We start from the raw sequence: 21,196 nt of genomic DNA on the forward strand, positions 1-21,196 counted from the left end.
CTAGGCATGCAGCTGTGTGTGTGCAATGTGTGCATGTTGCTCACGTTGTGTATGTGTGTGTGTGTCTGGATGCTTTGTGGGCACACCCATCCTTTACCCTCTAGCTCCTTGTGATTCCTTTCTGACAAACTGAAACTTGCTTTAACTTCCTTTTAAAGTAATCTTTTTCTCATAATAATATTAAATTTGTCTTAGAAAACAGAATTAGAGGCTGGTCATGGTGGCTGATGCCTGTAATCCCAGCACTTTGGTAGGCTGAGGTGGGAGGAGGATCACTTGAGGCCAAGTGTTTGAGACTATCCTGGGCAATATAGCAAGATGCTGTCTGTATAAAAAAATATAAAATAATTAGCCAGGCATGGTGGTGTGTGCCTGTAGCCCAGCAACTAGAGGTTGCCAGCTGCTTGGGAGGCTGAAGCAGGAGGATCACTTGAGCCCAGGAGTTCAAGGCTATCGTGAGCTATGCTTGTGCCACTGCACTCCATGCTGGGCAACAGAGTAAGATCCTATCTCAAAAAAAGTAAAAAGAAAACAGAATGAGAATTAGCAACTCCCCACAAAGAATTGTTATGCTTTTAATATTTTGGTGTTAAAATCTAATCTTTTTTTTCCTGATACGTATGTAATTATCTTTTGGTTTTACTGAATTATTATCATATTGTATATACTTTACTTTTTAACTTAACACTAATATATAATCAATATCTTTGCATTCCATTATTCTTTCATGAGCATTTGTAAGGGCTGCAGGGTATTCCACTGTCTGACTAGACTGTAAGTTGTTCATTTTTTTTAAGAAATGGGGACTCAGTATGTTGGCCAGACTGGAGTGTTGTGGCACCAGCATAGCTCACTGCAGCCTCGAACTCCTGGGTTCAAAACATCCTCCAGCCTCAGCCTTCTGAGTAGCTGGGACCACAGGTGTGTGCCACTGTGCCTGGCCTAGACTGTGAGTTATTAAACCCATCCCCACTCTTGTGCATTTAGGCTGTTTTTCTCCCCTTCGCTATTATAAACAGCGCTACACTGGATGCTGTGATCCCTTTGCAAAGCAGGTTACTTCTGTGGAATTGGCAGCACAGCTCAAGGTTGTGAGCATCTGGACCCCAAGGTCAGTGGGCTGAGCACACACTGTCTGATCCTCCTCACTCTTTCTAATCTTCTAAAGTCTTTTAAAATCTTTTTAAAGTTTTCTTCCCCAACCCCAAAACAAAATAAAATTAACAATCAAAAGAAATTTATCACTCTGACTACACAAATTTGGTTCATATCTTTTCTATATATATACCTTCATCATCTGAACTTTCAATTTCAGACTGAAATCAAGGCTTGGAATTGAGCCTGGAAGGAATTTATAAGGCTGAAATGATCAATGATTGAAATGATATTTCAAGAGTGGAAACTCTTTCTCAGCTTGCAGGATAACAACCCTCCTCTTATACCACAATAATGACCAAGCACACAGATTCACGCTATCAGCTTGCCGATGACTCTCTAGAGGCCCCCGCGTGATCATATGGTCCTCAGAACACCAGAAGATCATATGCAAATATTGACTGCATATTCATCAAGATACCACATGGCCAGGGTAAGCTGCTTTAATTATCCTTCAAGGAGAAACACAGCCGTCTCTAGCACATGCACTCCGCTGGCTCTGTTGGCATGTTGGTGCCTGAATTGATATGGAAATTATTTCAAAAACAAAATATTAAAGAGGAGTGAAATCTGCTATATTGTACATTCAACTTAGCAATTAGAAGTTGCCAGCTTTTTTTTTTTTTTTTTTTTTTTTTTTTTTTTTTACAGTCTTGCTCTGTCCTCCAGGCTGGAGTTCAATGATGCAATCTTGGCTCACTGCAACCTCTGCCTCCCAGGTTCAAATGATCCTCCCCTCAGCCTCCCAAGTAGCTGGGATTACAGGCACCCACCACCACACCCAGTTTGTTTTTGTATTTTTTGTAAAGATGAGGTCTCGTTATATTGCCTAGGCTGGTCTTGAATTCCTGGGCTCAAACAGTCCACCTGCCTCGGCCTCCCAAAAGTGCTGGGATTACAGGTGTGGGTCACCGCAGCTGGCTGGTTTTTAATTTCTGATTTATACTTTCAGACTTTCAAAAACATAAAGATATAATATATTTTAGCTATAAAATTTATGATCTATTCACCCCGAGGTATAAATAAGGGGAAAGCTAAGTTGCATTCTCTGAGATATGAAAGTCCCGTGAGGCATTCCCAAAGAAGTTATGTCCGTTTAATAATTAAGCAACAAGGAATATGGAGTAACAATTTCATTCTTAGCCAGGTAATGGACTTTAGCTTTCTTTGCACTTGGTACTCATGGATACACCAGAAAGATACACTTTTCACCCAGGGATATCAATGGAATCAATACAGTGATGTTCATAGACGCTCTTGGCGACCAGGCGCGGTGGCTCACGCCTGTAATCCCAGGACTTTGGGAGGCCGGGGTGGGCAGATCAGTTGAGGTCAGGAGTTCAAGACTGGTCTGGCCAACATGGTGAAACCCCACCTCTAGTAAAAATACAAAGATTAGGCAGGCGCGGTGGTGCATGCCTATAGTTCCAGCTACTCGGGAGGCTGAGGGACAAGAATCACTTGAACCCGAGAGGTGGAGGTTGCAATAAGCCGAGATCTTGCCACTGCACTCCAGCCTGGGGAACAGAGTGAGACTCCATCTCAAAAAAAAGCTTTTGGCTTTTATAAGCCAGTATATAATTTTTTCATTCTTAAAGTGTCTTTTCGCACCTAAATCTTGAAGTAATACTGTTAGCATCCTCAAATGTGAAGAAGAAATACATGTATATTTATAATCTATATCATTCATCTATGAGTAAAGATTTCAGTGGCAACACTGAAATTCCTCAGTCTAATAGAGAATAAAATTATAGCTACAGGCTGCTAACTCATAGAAAGAAAACCCTTGAAACAACAAGAATTCCAAAAGCCCAAGGTAGATCTAAAAAAGCCACCGTTAAAACTAGAATTAGGGAGTATCTTATGTATGACATTGAATTTCCCAAAGAAAATCTTATAGACTGACAACAACAATAACAAACCTATTTAAGCGCCCTGGAGAATGGCCAGAAGCAGGCAGAGACTGGAAGGGGTTCAAAGATTTAATCCTTAAAAGAAGGGTTATGTGGCCCTTCTTCCAGTCTGCTGAGCACTGTGACTAGACCACAAGAAACAAGCCAGTCGTATGGGTTTGAGCGTTCCATGGTGAAGTTCAGGGCTGTCAGAGTAGCTGGAGAGGGGAAGGAGAATCCAGGAGAGGAGAGAGCCACACTGAGGCAGTCCTGAAATCCACTAACATTTCCCTCAAATCTGGCTGATAGATTTGAACTCTGAACATCCAGAAGAGCTGCAGGAAGGCAAGAGAAGGCAGAAACTGCATGGTGAAGAAGCTGAGCAGAGACTGCAAGTGCTGTCCAGCGCACAAAGCAGAGCTTGGAGTCTGAGTTCCAAGTTAGAGGGGACTGGCAAAGCCCTTAGGCTTTCCACTGAAGCTGCAGAAGGGCGGCGCCTCAGGGCTAAAGAACAATCCCAGGACTAAGGGATTTTCCTTAGATCTAAGGGCAAAAGCCAGTTAGAACCACTCAAAGAAAGCAAAAAACCAAGGCTCTTCAAGTTCAGGGTGACCCAGCAGTAACTTACCTGCCTGCTAGAACAAAAATCAATACTCCTCAAGGAAGAGAATAGAATCTAGCATCTCTATGATGTAGCATCTACAGTATTCAATATACAATTAACATTTATTGAATATGAAAAGAAACAGGAAAATGTGATTCAGTCGGTAGAAAAATCAGTTACTAGAAAGCGACCCCAAATGAGGCAGAGGTTGGAATTCTGACAAGAACTTTAAATATGCTACTATAACTATGTTTAAGGATTTAAAGGGGGGGAAAAACAGAGAAATGGAAACACACACACACACACACACACATACATGCACACACAATTTTTGGATCAGCTGCATCAGCTTAACAGTGGATTGGAGGCAGCTGAAGCAAAGGTTGGTGAACTTAATAAAGGAGCAATAGAAATGATTCAGTCTGTAAAGAGGTAAAAATGGAAATAATGAACAGAGTTTCAATAACCTAGAAGACAATATCAAGCACTGTAATAACAAACATGTAATTGGTGTCTCAGAAGGAGAGGAAAAAGAGAGAACAGGGCGGAAAAAAATATTTGAATAAATAGTGGCTGAAAATCCCCCAAATTTGGTAAAAAACTTACAGATCAATTTATAGATCCTAGAAATTCAGCAAACCCTAACCAGGATAAATACAAAAAGTAACACATATAGAAATATTATAGTCAAATTACTGAAAACCAGAGGCAAAGAAAGAATCTTCAAAGAACTCAGAGAAAAAAAGACACATTACCTACAGGAGAATGTCCATATGAATCACTGCTGACCTCTCATCAGAAACAAGGAAGGCCAAAAAGCAATGAATGACATCCTCAAAGGGTTGAAAGAAAAACAACTGTCAATCAGGAATTCTACATCTAGTTAAACTATTCTTCAAACACAAAAGTGAAACAAAGACATTTTCAGATAAGCAGCATCTGAGACAATATGTTGCCAGGAGACCCTCGCTATAAGAAACACTAAAAGAAATGACCCAGTTAGAAACCTGGCTCTAAAGGCAAAATAAATAAATAAATAAATAAAGAGTCCCAGACATGATAAAACCGGGTAAATATAAAAAACTTAAAGTTTTCTAGTGTCACTGAAAGGCAACAGATTGTTTAAAGTAAAATTGATAAGATTGTATTGTGGGTTTTATAATGCATGTAGATGGAAAATATATCAAATTAGTAGCACAAAGTCAGAAGGTAAGATGGAGTGGCTGCAAGTTACATTTTAGGTGAAGCAGCGCCGTGTTAACTGTAAGTAGCCTATGAAATGTTAAAGATTCATATTATAGGCCGGGTATGGTGGTTTCATGCCATAATTCCAGCACTTTGGAAGGTGGAGGTGGGAAGACAGCTTGAACTCAGGAGCTTGAGACCTGCCTGGGCAACACAGGGAAACCTCGTCTCTACTTAAAAAAAAATTAGCCCGATGTGGTGGTGTGCACCTGTAGTCCCAGCTACTAGGGAGGCTGTGGAGAGAGGATCCTTTGAGCCTGGGAGATGGAGGCTGCTGTCAGCCATAATAGCGCCACTGCACTCTAGCCCAGGCAACAGAGTGAGCCCCTGCCTCAAAAAAAAATAAAAAAATAAAAAAATAAAAAAATTCCATATTATAATCATGAGAGCTAAAAAGCCAACAGAGAGGTGAAACTGGAACACTGAAAAGTTATTCAATTAACAAAAAAAGGCATGAGAGACAGAAGAATGAAACAGAGTACAGACAGAAAACAGACCCATACTAGCAACAACATGAAACTCAAAAACCTGTGTTAAGTTTAAAAAGCCAAACCCAAGGCCGGGCGCGGTGGCTCAAGCCTGTAATCCCAGCACTTTGGGAGGCCGAGGCGGGCGGATCACGAGGTCAGGAGATCGAGACCATCCCTGGCTAACACGGTGAAACCCGTCTCTACTAAAAAATACAAAAACTAGCCGGGCGAGGTGCGGCGAGCGCCTGTAGTTCCAGCTACTTTCGGGAGGCTGAGGCAGGAGAATGGCATAAACCGGGAGGCGAGGCCTGCGGTGAGCTGAGATCAGGCCACTGCACCCCAGCCTGGGTGACAGAGGCGGGAACTCCGTCTCAAAAAAAAGCCAAACCCAAAAGAGTCCATGCTGTAGGGATTCTATGAATTAAAACCTTCCAGATCAGTCCAGAACAGTAGTTTCTTAGGATTGCCTGGGAAAAGGCAGATAACCTTCAAGAGGGACAGGAATTTATAGATGTTGATTCAGGTGGCGGCCTACGCAGAGTACACGTTTATCAAAATTCATAGAACTGAACAATTAAAATGTGTGCATTTCATCTTATGTATATACATTTTACATAAACATCAATTTTTGAAAGCTTCTTAAAAACTCTTGCAGAGCCTCCGGTTGTAAACTTGGATCAACAGAGGGCGCTCGGAGCCCACCAAAGAAGCTCTGGGCCCCCAGCTACTTAGAGATGCAAACCAGAGCAGCTCTGGGCTCCCCGGTCTCCAAGGTGGATCGCGCAGCTCCCCAACACTCCCCGCTCGACGCCCCACCTTCCCCACCCGCGGCCTCGCCGGCTCGTTTCTACCACACGCTGCTTTTTGGCTGATAAGCGGCGCGTGGCCAATGGCGATGATGTGTTCCGCGGAACCTACGCGGAATACAGATGCGGGTGGGAGCTGGGGCGTGCTGCCTGGAGGTGTACCTGTCCCCTAAGGTCCCCTATTGATAGCATCGCTTTTAAATTGGAAGTGGGAACGTAATGGAAACGTCCACTCTGTTCTTGACATCTTCATTTTGACCTTTTTACCTGGCTTTGGTGGCTGCGAAGTATTCCCACGCAGGAGCTGGAGCCAGGGAGGGGGGGGGCAGAGCACGAGAGGCGCAGAAGACATTCTCCCCGAGGAAGGCAGAGTGGGGGTGTGGCCCCAGGCTTCCAGAACCCCGAACCTTTGTCTTCCTGCCCCCTCCTGCCTCGTCCACAGCTCAGAAGGAAGCCAGCGACCAGAAAGCCCTGAACGTCCTTCGCGCCCTCGCCCACCCCCGGGCTGGGTCTCCCCGCGGGCGCGGAGATGCCATTACACCCCACGTGATCCCCACGCCGGGCCGGTCCTTCCAGGGGCGTCTCGCGGGGTGTTAATTAAAGGTCACAACAAAACAGACCTGCTGGCTCACCAGAAGTAATGTCCTCCCGGGAAATGAAAAATGACACCCCAGAGCAGCCACGTGTGGAGCCTGGCGTACGCCGGCTTCCTGCGCTCCTGGGCGCTGCGCCGGGGGACTGGGGGGGCGATCGGAGAGGGAGCGATGACGGGGTGCTCCGGAGACCCCGCGGGGCCCAGGCGCAGGAAGAAACGGGCGGCGGGGGGCGAGGGGGCCGATACCCCGCAAGGAGAGGCCAAGGGCGGCTCGCGCCACACCCCCTCTCCAGGCCAGAGTCGTCCGCGTGCAGCGCGGCGAAGCCCTCAGTTTCCCCTGCCCGGCAGCGGCCCGCTGGGTCCCCAGGCTCACCTGTCCCAGTCCCGGGCGGCTTAGTCCGTCACAGACCGGGGCTCGGGCGGGCGGGGGACCAAGGGCCCTAGTCCGGCGGCTGCGGTCGGGGAGGGTGGCCCCCGGCCGGCCCGGGGTCGGTAGGGCCATTCCAGAAAAGGTTTGCCGGGCAGGTCTCCGAGAACAAAGGGCGGGGGGAGGACCCGGCATGTTTGTGGACTTGTTTGTGACTCAATCCCTTCTGCACGGCGTTTCAAAGACAGACCTGCAAGCCTTGTCAGGAAGAGAAAGAACTTGGGGGCGGGGGAGGCTGGGGCGCCGCATTTCCGTCCAGCCGCGCTCGCTCGCGCGGCCCCTGAGCTCCAGGCTCGCGCAGCGGCGTTTCATTAGAGCCCCGGGCCCGGGCGGCGCGCCAGGAACTTCCCCGCACGCAGCGAGAGCGACGAGCCCCCGCCCCCGCCCCGGCCCGGCTCCAGGCCTCGCACTGTCAGGCACGAGCGCCGCCACATAAAATGGATCCCGGCCGGCGCGGCGAGGGCTGCAGGTTCCCGAGGCTCCTCCGCGCCGCGCCCGGGCGCACACGCGCCCTCTGACCGCCGACCGCTCCCGGGCCCCGCGGAGCCGCCCCTCTCCCGGCCCTCGCGCAACTGTCAGGCGAAACGGGCCGGCGGATATTGGCTCGGCGACACGCCGAGGCTCCTCCCCGAGTCTGGATCTTTATATTTTGGGAGAATTTCTTTGAACTCAGTTACCAAGCTCGGTGAAGGAGACAAGTTCCCACCGCCGGCTCGGCTGGGCTCGGCTCGCCCAGCCCACCTTCCCGCGGCGGCCGCGAGCCCCGATCGTATCCCTCCCTGCCCTCGTGGGGGAGCACGGACCGACTTGCCTGAAGAAAATGCCAGTGCTGTGGTTGTGACCGTGACAAGAGAACGTGCAGCTGGAGCAGGCAGACGGGGATGAGGAAAAGCATGCTTTGAAGAGAAGAATAAACCCGCGACCCCAACCCTTTCTGCACGTTGGTGCTATTACTTGTGGGGTCCGTTTGCTCTCGTTCCCTCCCGCCCCACCGCGGAAGAAACCTTGCCTTGAGGGCTGAGAGCCAGCCCCCTGCAGCCGGGCGACGCTTCTGGGTCGGAGGACCTTCGGATGTAGCGTTGGTGGAACCTTCAGATACTCTCCTCTGGAAAAGCCACCATGAATTCGGTAGCTGGGAATAAAGAGAGGCTTGCGGTCTCCACCAGGGGCAAGAAATACGGGGTAAGTAGTGATGGTACGACGCGGAGGCGCGTTACCAGACCCATCTCGGCGGGGGTCCCCCTTTCCCCGGGATCGTGCGGCCCCGGCCCCGAGCTCTCCCCGCTGCAGAGGCGCCTCCGGGGCTGGCGGGGCTGTGAGTGCGCGGAGGCGGGTCTGCCGCGGGGACGCCCGCACACTCGCCTTGCTCTCGGAATTTTTTCAGTCCTCTCGTTCCTTCCTTTCCCCGCACTCGTAACTTTTGCGGCATTCCTGCGCTTCTAGGCGGAGTGAAGCCGAAGGGGAGGGTTTCCCATGAATGCTTGGCCGTACCTCGGATCGTTTAGTTGGAGCCGGGAGAGCCTCTCGTTTACCTGCAGTATCCGGAGAGTTGGACCCCGTAGGAATAAAAACCCTGAAATCACAGCCCTCCCCTTACCCCCCCATAGGGTCTTCCAGGATTTCGTTCCTGGGGTATTGCTGGAATAGGTGCCGGCTTCAAAAGCGTGGGGCACTGAACCTGTGGGTCCCCCCCGGCCTTGCAGAAGCCGTGGAGACCGCCCCGAGCGAGTCCTCGTCCTGACCCCAGGAGGAGGCCACCCGGGACCAGCGCAGGGGTCACCCGGGCGGCGGGGACTCACTTAAGGACAATTAACGAGACAGATGGAGGGCGATTTGGCCGCAGGGCTTGGAGAGGTCCCCAACCAGCTCCCATGGGCGGTTCGAGCGGGTACTTGGTGGCGCACGTCTGACCCAGCTCCTGGGCGCTGCAGCCCGCCGCCTTGCGGCCCTTGATACCGGCGTGTCTTCCCCGCAGGTGAATGAAGTCTGCTCGCCCACCAAGCCCGCAGCGCCCTTCTCCCCGGAAAGCTGGTACCGCAAAGCATACGAGGAGTCGCGCGCCGGGAGCCGGCCCACTCCTGAGGGCGCGGGCTCAGCGCTCGGCTCCTCGGGGACCCCGTCTCCCGGCTCGGGCACCTCGTCCCCGAGCTCCTTCACCGGCTCCCCGGGACCCGCCTCCCCCGGCATCGGCACTAGTTCGCCGGGTTCCCTGGGCGGCTCGCCCGGCTTCGGCACCGGCTCCCCGGGCTCGGGCAGCGGCGGCGGCTCCTCCCCCGGCTCGGACCGCGGCGTCTGGTGCGAGAACTGCAACGCCCGCCTGGTGGAGCTCAAGAGGCAGGCCCTGAAGCTGCTCCTCCCGGGGCCCTTCCCGGGCAAGGTGAGCGCCGCGCGGGGCTGGCAGGGGAGGCGCCGGGAGGGCGGGGCCGGGCCGCCACCCGCAGCAGCTGCTCTGTCCGCGGCGACCTTGCGCCCCGGGTCCACGCGAGGGTCCCCGGCGGCGCTGGGGCTGCTCCACACCTCATGGGGCTCTGGCACGCGGGGCGACCCATGCACCTTCCTCAGCCAGGCCGCCCGGGGGCAGGAAGGCCGAGTCTCGAGCGCGAAGGGGCGCCCGTGGCCACAGGCCTCACGGCCCACGGGGGAGGCCCCCAGGTGGTCTCTCCTGCCGCCCCCTCCCAGCTCTCCCTGGCGACTGCAGGCTGCGCTGTCGATGTTTCTCCCCACCCCCACCTGTGATCCTTTACAAAAATGTCAGCGGGAGTGTAAAAGCAAGCTGATGCTTGGAGCTGGCATTTCCCACTGCCTGTTTGTGGTCCATCCTTTCCGTGATTGCAGAAACAGAAACATACTCGAAAGCCAGCATTTCCCCCTTGTCAGTCTGCGTGTATGACTGGGGAAGATCCAGAGGCGGGTAGCTCCTCGGAGCAGTGCTCCCTCCTGGCCTGGTCCTGCGCCAAGCACACTGGTTCCTCCATAGCAACCCTGCCCGCGGTGTGTGACTGGCCGGAGCCCCCAGAGGGTAACAATGCAATTGTATTTGCACTGTTGGGTCCGTGTACTATCAAATGATAATATTTACTCTTCCACTTCAAAGAGTTTTTATCAGTGGTTAGAGAGCAATATCAAGGAAATAGAGTGGATTGCTGTGGAGGTTTTTGACACTGTTGGTTCAACGTCAATTTCTGGTTTATTATTTCCGTGACGTTAGAAATGAAATAGTGTGATTTCCAGTAGGCGTTCAGGAATGACCGCGTCTGCTGGCCTCGTCTGCGTGTGCAGATACACACGTTGATGTGTTCATAGGCAAGGGTTAAATTCAACAAATGCCCACAGATGCTGTGAAATTTAAAATGGGGAAAATGACCACCAGGAGAATTGGTTTTATGAATGCAGAACTTATCTCAAGAATAATGAACTCGTGGATGGTTGTCAGTGTGCTGTTTTTGTAGTTTGATACATCTGCCATGACATCCCAAGGATAAATCTCAGGGAATCAAAAAGCTTATTTCGATCTTGCATGCTAGACCTTCCGATTTAACACCATTTCTTCATTCACAGATTTATTTGCTCTCGTGATCCTTCATCAATATTCATTGATTTTCTACCCCATCCGAGCACTGCCAGGCACAGCAATGAAAATACCAGGTCCATTCATGCAATCCTTGTCCACGTGGAGCTTATATTCTAGTGGAGGATACAGACAGATATCAACCACAAAATGCACAGTTCACAATGTCTTCACATTTGTGGAGGGAGTGTAGGATGCTGTGAGGTTGTTGAAGTGGATGGGAGCATCTGATAAAGATGGAAGAACCTTGGTTCTTAAAGATCTAACAGCTGATATTTGGCAGTCCTAATATGTTACAGCCTTCCAAATTATTTTAGACCTTTCTTGAGGACCCATTCTTATAATAGGCTTTTTGTGGCATTGAGTGTTCCTATATACAAAGGTAAATCTGAATACACTCTTCTCATTTAAAAAAAGAGCAGGGGAAGGAAAATCTACCGAAGAAACAAATGTTGAAACTTGTATGCATCCATCATGTTTTATGGAGTCTTGTGACCAGCTGGGATTTTGTTTTTACAGAAACAGCCTGGAACATTCACTCACAGTGTTATGGGAGGCAGCTCAATATATTTGCCAATTTTACGTCTGTGATGAGGTAAAACTTGTTGGTAAACCGATTGTATTGTATTGTCAGAGTGCGATGGCCCCAGAAGAAACACTGGATTTGCTGAACCCCCATGCTCTACAATGACTTAGAGTGATCCAAGGACATCTAGAGAAGACCTGGTAGTCGTGGGGGCAGTCACAGGGGATCACTTTAAGTGCATATGTGAATGTCACATAGTACCACAGTCGCCTGAGTTTTATATGTGAAGCAGCACCATAAAATGTGACATTTGGTGCAAGGGCATAGACAGGGCTTAGCCAGGAAGAAGGGTGCTTTGCATCAGCTCATTGTTAGTAATGAGATGTGGGGCCTCAATGAGCCTTTGTGAATAACAATTTTGTGTGTGTGTGTGTGTGTGTGTGTGTTTTAAGCATTCCTACCTTGCATTTAGGTACAATTTCCATTATACCTTTAGCATTTGCAACATTATAGCCAAACAGTTGCCATGTTCTCTGGTGCACCATGGATGGAGGCCATATAACTTGGATAAGATCGTTCTTCCTGGCGCAATATTAATGAACAAACTGGGGACCACTGTAGCCCTCAGGCACAGAAGGAGTTAAGTTTCATTAGAACAAGAGGCGTCACTGTGACTCCAACGTGAAGTTCCCTCAGTTTGCTCTGAAGAGTAAGAGTCTGGAAGATAAAGACATATTTTTGAGGGGTAATTGACAAAAATCATCTTTGTAATTTGCTTAAGATGCTTACCTTCATTGGGGAAATATTTTCTTAAATAGAGTGTTAAATTCTACTAAGTGGTATTAAATGTCTCCTAGGTAGATATTTAAAAGTCAAAAGCAGAATAGCACATCCAGGAACCTTATTATTTTAGGATGGATTTGATTTTAGTTCTTCCTTCACCACTTATTTATTTTGTGACATTGGGTAAATTAGTTTTCCTCTCTACTTTTTAACTTTCCTATTAATATGCTCAGGAAAAAAATGATTCAGACTGTTAAAAAGTCATTAAAATGATCTAAGGTAAGGTTTCATTCTTTAGAAAAAGATATGAGAGTTGATGATTATTAATGAGCTAAGATTCTGTTAGATTTGTGTTTTACAGAATTTAAGGTTTTTCTTATAAGTTATTACCCCTGTCAGTTTCTAATTTCATCTGTATATTTTCTAAACATGCTGCCGTATGAGTTCTCACACTGTGCCTGTTGGTAGGTAGCAAACCCTATCGAATTCCCCCAGTTTTGTCTTTGGAACAGTTTAAGGAGGGGAGGTGAAGTAGTAGAGAGCCCATCCGGGTATCTGGTTGGTCCCAGGAGCTAGTGCCTGGCTCTGGTGGCCTGAGAAGAAGCATCCTATTCTGAGCACTCCAGTGGAGGATAGGGCTTCGTGGCACAAAATGACATGATTTGAATGTAACAGTGTGGGGGATAGTGTTGGCTGAGGTAGGAAATAGGAGGAGACATGGAATTGGATGGAGCTCAGAGGGAAGGATGATCATGAGTTTGGTTTTCCATGCATCGAGTCTCAGCTTTCTAGAAAGAGATGGAGCATGGAGGCAGATTTAATAATAAAACTGTTTGTTGTTGGCTATCTCAAGACTGGCGTGTAGAAGTGACAGCTGTGGGCTCACATAGCTCTGTTGTTGATACTCTATTCATCCTTTCCGATAGCAACTTACCTGGTGAAGTAGACATTTGTGCTTGGTGGCAGACTGTAAAACACTCAGGTTGACTTTTATTACTTTGATCAGTACAAAAAGTACTTACTGGGTTTATATCATTTCTCTTTTGGTGCTGGTGAGAAGTGGTCAGATAAAAGAATGTGAACATGTAAAGTGTTGCGATTTCAAGTGAGAACGGCCCTTTTACCCGTGGTAGTGTTCCAGTGTGTGCATACAAAACCATTTCATGTCCAATGGCAAGAGCATCATTCCTGTTTTATAGACAGTCAAGGCACTGAGCCAGAACTAGGGGCCAAGGAACGAATTGCTCAGTTTTGGGCTAGCCTAGATCATTCTGATATCTGTGACAGGACTTTTGAATGGACTGGGCAAGTCCTAGGAAACATCAGCCCAACGAAATTGCCCGGAGTAAGCAGTAAAGCTCCCGGTTGGCAAAAGGTTATCAGACATCTGTTCATTTCCATATCAATAAAAGAAGATCTTTTATGTAAAAAAAAAAAAGTGCAGAACTATGTTCCTATCTGATTGTTTCTCAGTCAGATATTCTGAATCCATTTATGCCCCAGAAATATCAGGAAGATTAGCCAGACATACTGAGAAGGGTGGCCAGGAATCACAGAGATGAAAGAAAGGAATCCGTCATAGGGGTTAAAAACGCCAACCGTGGACTCTAAATAGCCAGAGACCAAGTAAGTCTAGACTTGGGGAGATATAGATATCCCCACACACATATTTCTGTATTTTGCCAGCTCCAAAAGACGTGTATGAAAAAATAACTAGATGCAAAAAGTCCCCCAAAAGCCATCATAAAACATTTTATAGATAGGCTAAAACAGACATTGCGTTTCAAGTACTTATTAATTATAAGGGACTTCTAGATGAAATCTTCTCTTTCTTCTAAGAACATGTGGCTATTTTCAAAAAGCTTCATTTGAGTCTTTCTCATATCAGAAGTATTTTAGATAAAGGAGCAGTTAATAGATAATAGCAGTCATGAAAAACTCCTGCAGCGTTTATCATTTGAAAATTTCTGAAACATTTTGGGAGTTTAGGAAAACATTCCCAGGAGGGACATGTGAGCAGTAATCTCTTGTTAAGGCTTAGCAAGCCGTGGAATGATGGCAGTTCATTCTACCAGACTATTAATTGTGAAGCAACATGGTCAGTTTTTATAGTGACTTAATTCACTTTGCAAAAATCCCTGGCCTGCAATAATTCCTTCCACACCCATTGCAGATAGGATTACTACATTAGAAATGTGATTTTTAAATGGCTGAGGCTGGTAGTTTGTCAGCATTTGGAAGGATTAAGTCAATTAAAATGGAGGCAACATCAGTTGCCTTTTGTTATTTGGCACCATATCACAGATGGTACCATTCGTGGGCCAACAATAGTGATGATAGTAATAATAATAATGATGTAATGAATGGCTAACAACTGTTGTTCTGCATACCAGGAACTACACGGTAACACACACACACACATCATCTCATGTATAAAAATGAAGATGAACGTGATTTTTTCTTTTTTACCGTGAAATGCCAGGTTCTTGATGTGGTTAAGATCACAGAAGGAAGCATGAAGAAAAAATGTGCAAGGAACAGAGAAATCCAGTCACACTTTCCCCCGAAAGCTGCCGAGGGTCACTATGAGTGGGACTGACGGGGTGAGAGGCACCAGCTCGAGATGGTTATTGTTTTTCCTGGGCTGACAGATGGGAATTTTTCTTTCAGTGAGTGGGGAGTTGGGGGAAAGTACGTGAGACTGTCAGGTTCCGAGTTGAGTAATTGTCTTGGCTGGAATGCAAGGGGCCGGGGAAGGAACCTCCTATATTTACATGCGCTCAGTGGAGACCCTGCTGTCATCCCTTCCTAAACAGAAAACCCTGCCCGAGGGCTCCGTCCTGACCTTCTGCGAGGACGAGTTCTTCAGCTGGCCATGTCAGCGCCCCATCGGCAGGGCGGCCAGACCTCTGCTCTGTTTTGTCCTCAGAAAGATTGCAAATTGGCTGGTGTCTGTGAGGGTTCTTGGTCATTTTGCAGGAATACAAGACAAATTTCCTTTTTACCATCTCTGGAGTCACAAGCTGTTCATCAGCATCCTTTCTTTCCTGTGTCTCGTCTATGGTGTTATTGTGGTGAAAGAGCACTGTTTAGAATGTGCTCCCAATCGCCCTTTTACACCTGTGTGCACCCATCAGAAATATCTTATTTATTTATTTATTTTGAGATGGAGTCTCACTCTGTTGCCGAGGCTGGAGTGCAGTGGTGTGATTTCGGCCCACTGCAACCTCTGCCTCCTGGGTTCAAACGATTCTCCTGCCTCAGCCTCCTGAGTAGCTGGGACTACAGGAGCCCGCCACCATGCCCAGCTAATTTTTGTATTTTTAGTAGAGATGGGGTTTCACCATGTTGGCCAGGCTGAGATCTCGATCTCTTGACCTCGTGATCCACCCACCTTGGCCTCCCAAAGTGCTGGGATTACAGGCAGAAATATCTTATTTTAAAGTACATTTGTGTAGATGCAGAAGGATTAGGGATACACCTGTCTTCCTAACGTACTTTTGAAATACTTTTCAAGACATCAACTCAGTTTGTATCCATCATTTGCTTACCATTGCCTTTGGAACTGCTCCAGAACCTGTCCAAGAAAATTGGAAATGAGTCATTGTTAAAAAGATGTTTGTCCACCTCCAGGTCTCAAGGAACTCACCTATGTTTTCTTCTGGTATTTAAATAGTGTCCTTTAATATTTAGATCTCTAATCCATTGAGAGATTATTTTCGTGCATAATGAAATATATAGATCAAATTTCATGTGTCTCTAAATGTCTATCCAGTTGTCCCCACTTTATTAAAACATTCATATTACTTGTGGACTTTTTCTTGTGAAAAAAAAAAGTATCTTTCTCACCTTAATCGAAGATACCACCATTGTCATAAATCAAACAGTTGTATTTGGACCTATTACAAGATCTTCTAGTGTGTTCTCATTCTGTTATCCAGGCTGGGGTACAGTGGCACAATCTTGGCTCACTGCAACCTCTGCCTCCCAGGTTCAAGCAATTCTCCTGCCTCAGTCTCACAAGTAGCTGGAAATACAGGCATGGACCACCATGCCCAGCTAATTTTTGTATTTGTAGTAGAAATGGGGTTTCACCATGTTGTCCAGGCTGGTCTTGAACTCCTGACCTCAAGTGATCTGCCTGCCTCAACCTCCCAAAGTGCTGGGATTCCAGGCATGAGCCTCCGTGCTGGGCCCACACTATTTTAATTATGGAAGCTCTGTAGCATGTTTTAGTGTTTGGTAGGGCTAGCCCTCTCTCCCTCAAACAGTGCCTTTCTTTTCTAAGAGTTTCCTTGCCTAACTCCATTTTTTTTTGTTAGGACCGTGTTGGATGTGGGTGACAGGATGGCTTGGACAGGATCATAAGTCTACTTTTTAGCAATTTTTAAGAGTTTCTTCATATAGCCTTTGTACATTTCTTGTTAAACTTTTTCTTAGGTATTATAGCTTTTGTTGCTATTGTAAATGGAGTCTTCACTTCCACTGTCTCTTTTAACTGATAATTATATATGTGAAGGATATTGATCTATATGTTTATATCCCATGGCCTTATTAAATTCTACTGTATTCATTTATTTTTTAAAAATTGGTACTCTTGGATTTTTTTTTTTTTTTTGAGACGGAGTCTGGCTCATCACCGGGCTGGAGTGCAGTGGCGGGATCTCCCAGCTCACTGCAAGCTCGCCTCCCGGGTTTACATGATCTCCACCTCAGCCTCCCGAGTAGCTGGGACCACAGAAGCCTGCCGCCCTAAGCCCGGCCTAGTTTTTTGTATTTTGCAGTAGAGGCAGGGGGTTTCACCGTGTTAGCCAGGATGGTCGATCTCCCGACCTAAGTGATCCGCCCGTCTACGGCCTCCCAAAGTGCTGGGATTACAGGCTTGAGCCACCCGGCGCCTGGCCCACTCTTGGATTTTCAAAAAATTTTGTCGTCTTCAAATAGAGATATCATTACTCTCTTCCTTTGCTATTTTTATGCCTCTAATTGTTTTCTCTTTTTTGTTACATTGGCTAATACTCCAGATACAATGTTACATAATAGTGATATAGTGGGCATGTGTATATTTTTTTTCTATTACGATGTTGGCTTTTGGACTGAGATCTGTCTATATTTTTTAAAGTTAAGGAAATATCCATCAATTCCTACTTTAGTGTTTTATCAGGAATGGGTATTATATTTTGCCAAATGTCTTTTCAGTATTTAGAGACAAAACCATGTAATTTTTCTCCTTGGATTTGTTAATATTGTGAATTATTATTATTGATATTCTAATAGTGAACCGTCCTTATATTCCCATAATAAACCCCACTTGGCCACGGTGCATTTTTAAAAATATGCTTCTGGATCCAATTTGCTAATATTTATTGCTTTTGCTTTGATATTCACATGCCAGTGAACATTTTTGATTCCTGTTTATGTGTGAGCTCTAGCACTATACCATGTTATAATCCAAATAGGAACAATACTAAAATTCCTGCCCTGGAGCAACTCACAGTCTAGTGTCAGAGACAGGCAAGGAACGTGGCAGAGCACGAGTGTTCCAGCCACAGGAAACAGCAGGCATAGGCCACAAAGGGGTGATACGTGCCCTGTACATATAGGGAACTGAAGTCGCACATTGTCATCATACACTGTGTGTGCATGAGTGCGTGACAGGCTGGAAAGGAGGCAGGTGGAGGATGAAAGGCCTTGCAGGCTATAGGCTGGACTTTATCTTGTAGGACGTGGGCAGCCATTGGAGGGCACTCACGAAGGGAGTGAAATGATCAGATATGCATTTAAGAAAGATTGCTGGCCAGGCACGGTGGCTCCTGCCTGTAATCCCAGAACTTTGGGAGGCCAAGACGGGTGGATCACCTGAGGTCAGGAGTTCGAGACCAGCCTGGCCAACATGGTGAAACCCCGTCTCTACTAAAAATACAAAAGTTAGCCAGGCATGGTGGCCCACACCTGTAATCCCAGCTACTCAGGGGGCTGAGGCAGGAGAATCGCTTGAACCTGGGAGGTGGAGGTTGTAGTGAGCCAAGATCATGCCACTGCACTCCAGCGTGGGTAACAGTGCAAGACTCTGTCAAAAAAAAAAAAAAAAAAAAAAAGATTGCTGTGAGAATGAGCAAGGAGATGAGTTGGAAGAGTGGCGTCACCGAGACCAGACCAGCTGGGAGGCCCCTTGCAGTGGCTTGGGTGAAGAATGACATAGACTGAACTAGGGCAGTCCAGAGGGAAGGGAGAGGCAGCTCAGGCCTGACCCATATCATATGTGGATAACCCGCATGCGGAGCTGCTGAGATACGGGGCCAGAGGGAGAGAAGATGACGCATTCTCCCAGGTTTCTGGCCAGGGAAAGTGTGTGGGTGGTGCCGCCAATTATGGAGATGAAGAATACAAGCAGAGAAGGGTTTTGTTATTTTGAGTCCAGTGTTGGAGGATGGCTGTGAATCTTAACTTGGTTGGGGTCTCTAGAGCTTGAGGTGGAATGGTCCAGTGGGCTCCTGTTGGCACTCTAGAGTGGAAAAGAGGGAAGAAAACCCAGGAGAAGGCAGTGTCATGGGAACTGAGGAAGGAGTGAGCTTCAGGGAATAGGGGTGACAAAAGGTCTGATGCCCTGGAGAGGTCAAGGAAGTAAGGACTGAGGTTTTCTTTGAACTGGCAAGAAGGAGGCCATTGGATGTCTTTGTTGGAAGAACTTCTGGTGCCCTGGAGAAAGCCAATGGCACTGTGTCCAGCAGTAGATTGAGAGGTGAGGACATCTCAGGGAGCATCTGAGTTGCTGAGGACACTGAGTTACAAGCGATCCACTTATTGAGGCTCTTATTATCTTAAAATGAAGGACTGGAATCAACAGACTTTCATAAAAACCAGGTTCTGTCACTTAGGGTGTGACCTTGGGCAAGCCTTGGTCTTTCCAAACCTGGTTATTCTCATCTCTACAGTGGGGGTCATGACAGAGCCCCACCAGGAGGATCGTGAGGATTACGTGAAATTGTGAGATGATATTCAGCTATCGCTTTCTGTTATTATTCCAATGACTTTCCACAGGAAGTTGAATTTCATGAAAGATTCCTACCCTCCTTCCTTCCCTCTTTCCTTCCTTTTTTCCTCCCTTCCTTCCATCTGACACCAAAATGGAGAAACAGCAGTCAGAGAAAATGAGAGCATTCAGTGCGTCTTTCTTTGTTTCTTCACCTCTAAGTGGATAAAGCATCTCATACTTACTTATTCATTCGTAGAGTTGTCGCCGCAGAAAGTTTAAGTGAGCTCAGTTGATGTAAACAGCGACTCCTTTAGGTTGAGGTGCCATGAATATGGATTGAGACTTTTTTTTGTCACAGATGGAAATCCCTTCTTTAAGCCCGGCCCCTCTCGTAGCCCCTCCAGGGAGCCTTGCAGATGTGGCATTTGGCATTTTGGCTCCGGGGAATGAGGGAGAGCAGATTTCCTTCAGTGACTGCGCATGCGATGTGCAGATCTGAGCCGCACCAGGAATTTGGGCTTATCTGCCTTCCAATCCAGCTTTATCTTTCTCAGACGGTTTTCTTTGCAGTTGTACTTTGCTGATCCTATCACATCGATTCCAACCAGACCCCATGGGAAGTCTGGAAATACAGAAGTCACCCTCCCCCACCAAGCAGAATTTCTTGCACATACATCAGCTCTCGGGGCTGGAGTTGACTGTGGGGGAGAGGGATCCTGTGAGCAATAATACAAAAACCCGAGATATTCTGAACGTTGCTAAGAGGTTAGCAAAGCAGAAGGCTCTGAGGGTAGAGTAAGTTTTTCTTTTTTTAATACGCAGAACTATAAATATATCTTAAGTGTTATAGACCAGGTTACAGCTGAGGGACTATTTTTATTTTCCTTTTCTACTTATTGGAGCTTAAGTTCAATACTGTTGCCAACCACAAAAAGTTATTGGAACAAATTTTAGCTCTCCACACAGCATGGTTTTAAAATCTTTGATGGTTCTTATGTGTAAACTTTCCTTTTATATAATTTTTTTTGCTTGAAAGTGTGAGCTGCAAATAATAAAATCCACCTTTCTATTACAGGGGTGACAAATAGAAACTTTTATTTTGATACGTCCTTATCTAAGTGATGTCTGAGATCTGTAATTGCTAATTCAGGATTTTTTTTTTTTTTTTTCTTTTCTGAGCTAACCTAGGAACCGATAGAACTTGAGGTTTTTCTGCAGTGTAATTTCATCTTTGAGTTGGCAGTGATGAGCAGCTACACTTCCCCATGAAACACTATCATCCGATTTAGAGTGGTTGCTTTCCTTGGGGTTATAATAATTACTTCCCAGCCCTTCCTCCACCTAACTGGTGGCTTCACACAACAATGGGAGACTCACCTGTTAACTGATTAGAAGCCAGCAATAACAACCAGCATCAAAAGCTGTCGAGCTATCTAACCAAATGGTTGTACAGAAAATAAACAACTGAATTCAGGCAAACAACTAGAAGCGCCACCATTGTTTAAAAAAAATAATCACCTGCCCAGTTCAGTTGTGTCACTTTGCACAGCAGGAAGTCTCAGTCCTGAGCAGGTGGCAGAGTGTCTTCCCCATGGTACCATGGCTGGGAATTAGAGCATCAGGTGTCCTTTACCAGGACAGGCAGTGTGGTGATGGGGGCGGAGGGATAGATGGGAGGAGGATAGAAAGCAGAGGAATAAGAGGGGAGGAGAAGGAGGACGGATGAGAGAGAGGGCGAGAAAACAAAGAAATGGGTGGTATAAGCATCCGAGGTTGTCTACAGTCACAGATACTTAGGTCAAAAAGAACTGTCCTTGGATCTGGGGACAGGTGCAGTCCTGCTTCCAGCACTAATAAGCACTGTGATATTGGGAGAGTCACCTAGCTGGCCTGTGCTTGATTTTTCTTTTGTAATCTAAGAGCATGGTAGTCGGTGGGCTCTAAGCTTCTCCCAAGCCTGTGAGTCTCTGTGAAGCTGAAGAGAAGACCTGAGGCTTTGGGAGTCCACTCCGTGAACCCAGATTCCCCAGGGATGTGCTTGGCAAAATCCAAGATGGGTTTCTGGCTGAAGCTGTGCCGTGGGCTGCCATATTTGTGGGCCATCCCATCTGCAGTCAGCCGCAGCGACCTCCTTGTTTGTCCAGCCAAG

General features: G+C 47.0%; 1 protein-coding gene across 1 annotated transcript; it reads left to right on the plus strand.

Moving 5' to 3' along the window:
- Positions 1-7,459: 7,459 nt before the first annotated feature.
- LOC103880318 (collagen alpha-1(I) chain-like) lies at positions 7,460-13,509 on the plus strand. Its single transcript, XM_021932001.2, has 2 exons — positions 7,460-8,376; positions 9,170-13,509. The coding sequence occupies exons 1-2, from the start codon at positions 8,314-8,316 to the stop codon at positions 10,082-10,084; spliced, it is 978 nt and encodes a 325-aa protein (XP_021787693.2). The 5' UTR covers positions 7,460-8,313; the 3' UTR covers positions 10,085-13,509.
- Positions 13,510-21,196: the final 7,687 nt, after the last annotated feature.

This window comes from Papio anubis, chromosome 1, assembly GCF_008728515.1.
Source record: "Papio anubis isolate 15944 chromosome 1, Panubis1.0, whole genome shotgun sequence".
Classification (NCBI taxonomy): domain Eukaryota; kingdom Metazoa; phylum Chordata; class Mammalia; order Primates; family Cercopithecidae; genus Papio; species Papio anubis.

Excerpts from the sequence above, each read along its gene's own strand:
- LOC103880318 (XM_021932001.2), top strand. The coding sequence starts at position 8,314 with ATGAATTCGGTAGCTGGGAATAAAGAGAGGCTTGCGGTCTCCACCAGG. Across the intron at positions 8,377-9,169 it reads CCAGGGGCAAGAAATACGGG|GTGAATGAAGTCTGCTCGCC; the intron begins GTAAGTAGTGAT and ends TCTTCCCCGCAG.